This window comes from Fringilla coelebs (assembly GCF_963513975.1).
Source record: "Fringilla coelebs genome assembly, chromosome: 1".
In the NCBI taxonomy this organism is placed as follows: Eukaryota; Metazoa; Chordata; class Aves; order Passeriformes; family Fringillidae; genus Fringilla; species Fringilla coelebs.
Genome location: NC_140028.1, coordinates 33,731,136 through 33,733,426, shown reverse-complemented (window position 1 = coordinate 33,733,426; position 2,291 = coordinate 33,731,136). Strand labels below are relative to the sequence as shown.

Genomic DNA, 2,291 nt, shown 5'->3' with positions numbered 1-2,291 from the left:
CAAAATATATTAGAAATCTATCTGACTTTCAAAGCTACTTTAAAATACTGTTTTGCTTTACAATACAAATAACACTGTTTGGGGTTAGTTTATAGAATTGTATTTGGTCCATGCTGTTAATTCTATATCATTATATTCCTCTTCCATTAGTTTAAAAGCCTCAGAACAGCAGGTCCTCAGGCAGTGGTAAGAATGATGAAGCCAAGTCTTACGCTTCAGCTGCTGCAGTCAGTTCATAAAACCTCTAATTTCAACCACCTCCATTCTTTACTGCTTTAAATAATCTGCCCTCAGAACATTAAGGGGAATGAATGACGAGGGATACAGATTTAACACTGTTAGAGATGGGAGTTTGCCCCATCTTCCAGTCCTGAGCTGATAAATCACAGCTCTTAAAAGTATCCAACCCATTTAAAAAAAAAAAAAGATCAACAATAAGAAATCCTCAGTTTAGTCTGACTATGCAGTAGTTCCACATAATCTGCTGGCAGTAGAAACTTCTTTGGTGTCAGAGTCAGGTCTTCCTGAAACCACAAACGGCCAAGTCTGTAAGCAAAAAAAAAGGTATTTCATATTAAAAGAAAGTTTATCCTTGTATGAAACTGGAGCTTTATTACTGATAGATGTCTAACTCTGGTTGAAAACACGTCATCATGTTTTAGTCCCTGTGGGAAGCACAGAGAGAGCTGAGTTCCTCTAACAAATATTTTCATTACGTTTTTCATTATAATTAAATGCTCCACAGAAGGTCTGCAATAGTCAGCGACACTGTTCACATCCAAATTGCAGTATTTCTCTTGCTTTGAAACTCTTTGCATCATTTAATAAAAAAAAAGCATATAAACTAATCCAAAACAATCACTCTGCTGGATGTAAGAAAAAGTTTTACCCCTGTGACAAACATCGGGCGTTTAATATTGTACTGATGAACTCATGACGCTCCGCTTGTGCTGCAGGCCAGCCGCCGGACCGAGTTACTCCTTTTTCGGACACTAAGCTTGCCTAATGCCCGAGGAATGTAATCTTTAGGGTCCCCTATTCTGACTCCCCGGGACTGACACACCCGCCACCACCCAAAACCAAGCGCGGCCCCGGAGTCGCCCACGGTGCGAGAGTCCCCGGGGACATGCAGAGCAGTCAGGGCCGCCCCGCAGCTCCCAGGGTGGGCACGGCCTGAGCGCTGCCACCCTGCCCGGGGCACCGGCCCCGCGGGGCTGCCCCGAGCGGTGCCCGGGGATTCCCCGCGGGTGCCCCTCGCCGCATCCCGCCCGCCCGCCGCGCCGTACCAGGTTGACGGGATGGACGTAGCCGTTTTCGTAGCGGTCCTCCTGCAGGAGCTGCCGGAGGTGGGCGATGTAACTGGACGCCAGGCGCAGTGTGTCCAGCTTGGAGAGCTTGGTGTCGGGCGGCACCCAGGGCAGGCTCGTCTTGAGCCGGGAGAACGCCTTGCTCAGCACCCTCATCCGCGCCCGCTCCCGCGCGTTGGCCGCGTTGCGCTGGGACTGCTTCCCCTCGGGCGGCGGCCCCCGCGGCCCCGACGCCGCCTTCTTGCCCCCGGGGCCGCCGCCCCGCGCCCGTTTCCTCTTGCAGCCGCTGCCCGCCGGCCCCGCCGCGCAGCTGCCCTCGCCGTCCTCTTCCTCCTCTTCTTCCTCCTCTTCCTCCTCCTCCGCCGCCGAGGAGTTGTCCCCCGAGGGGTAGAGCTCGCCGCGGGGCTGGCGCTTGGCCGGCGGCGGCGGGTAGTCCAGCTGCAGCGCCCTCAGGTCCATCTCGGGCAGCTCCTCCGCCTCGCTCGCGGAGCCCGTGGACATGGCCCCGGGCGGGCGGCGGGGAGGCGGGCAGCGCGGCAGGCGGGCGGGGGCGGACGGCCGAGCCGAGTCGGCCCAGAGCGGGGCGGCCCCGCCGCGGAGAGTCCGTGCCGGGGCGGGGGCGCGGGGGGGCGCGGAGGGGGGATGCGCCCCTTGACAGCGCTATATATCGGGTGTCGGCGGAGCGAATCATCTGTCGGGGAGGGGACGAGAGGGGCGCGGGGCGGGGGTCGGGCCCTGCGGAGCCCCGCGCCGGGGGCGGCGCCTCTCCGCGCTGGCCCGCGGTCCGCGGTGGGGCTGGTGCGGCGGTGCGCAGAGCCAGGCCGCTGTGTGGGGGCACACACGCGGGTGGGGGTATACAATCACGCGGAATGTCTCAGTGTGTGTGTGTGCTCTTGGGCGTCACGCCTTTCACACTGGACTAAACCTTCTCCTCTCCTCGGAGATCGTAAAATATCTCCAGGGCTGGTCCCGTCAGTGTTTGCG

At 57.7% G+C, this 2,291-nt stretch overlaps 1 protein-coding gene across 1 annotated transcript; it reads right to left on the bottom strand.

Moving 5' to 3' along the window:
* Positions 1-240: 240 nt before the first annotated feature.
* MSC (musculin) lies at positions 241-1,808 on the bottom strand (the record flags this gene model as incomplete). Its single annotated transcript, XM_084205382.1, has 2 exons — positions 241-546; positions 1,287-1,808. 2 exons carry the CDS (start codon positions 1,806-1,808, stop codon positions 460-462), a joined length of 609 nt encoding a protein of 202 aa, XP_084061508.1. The 3' UTR covers positions 241-459.
* Between the last annotated feature and the right edge of the window lie 483 nt (positions 1,809-2,291).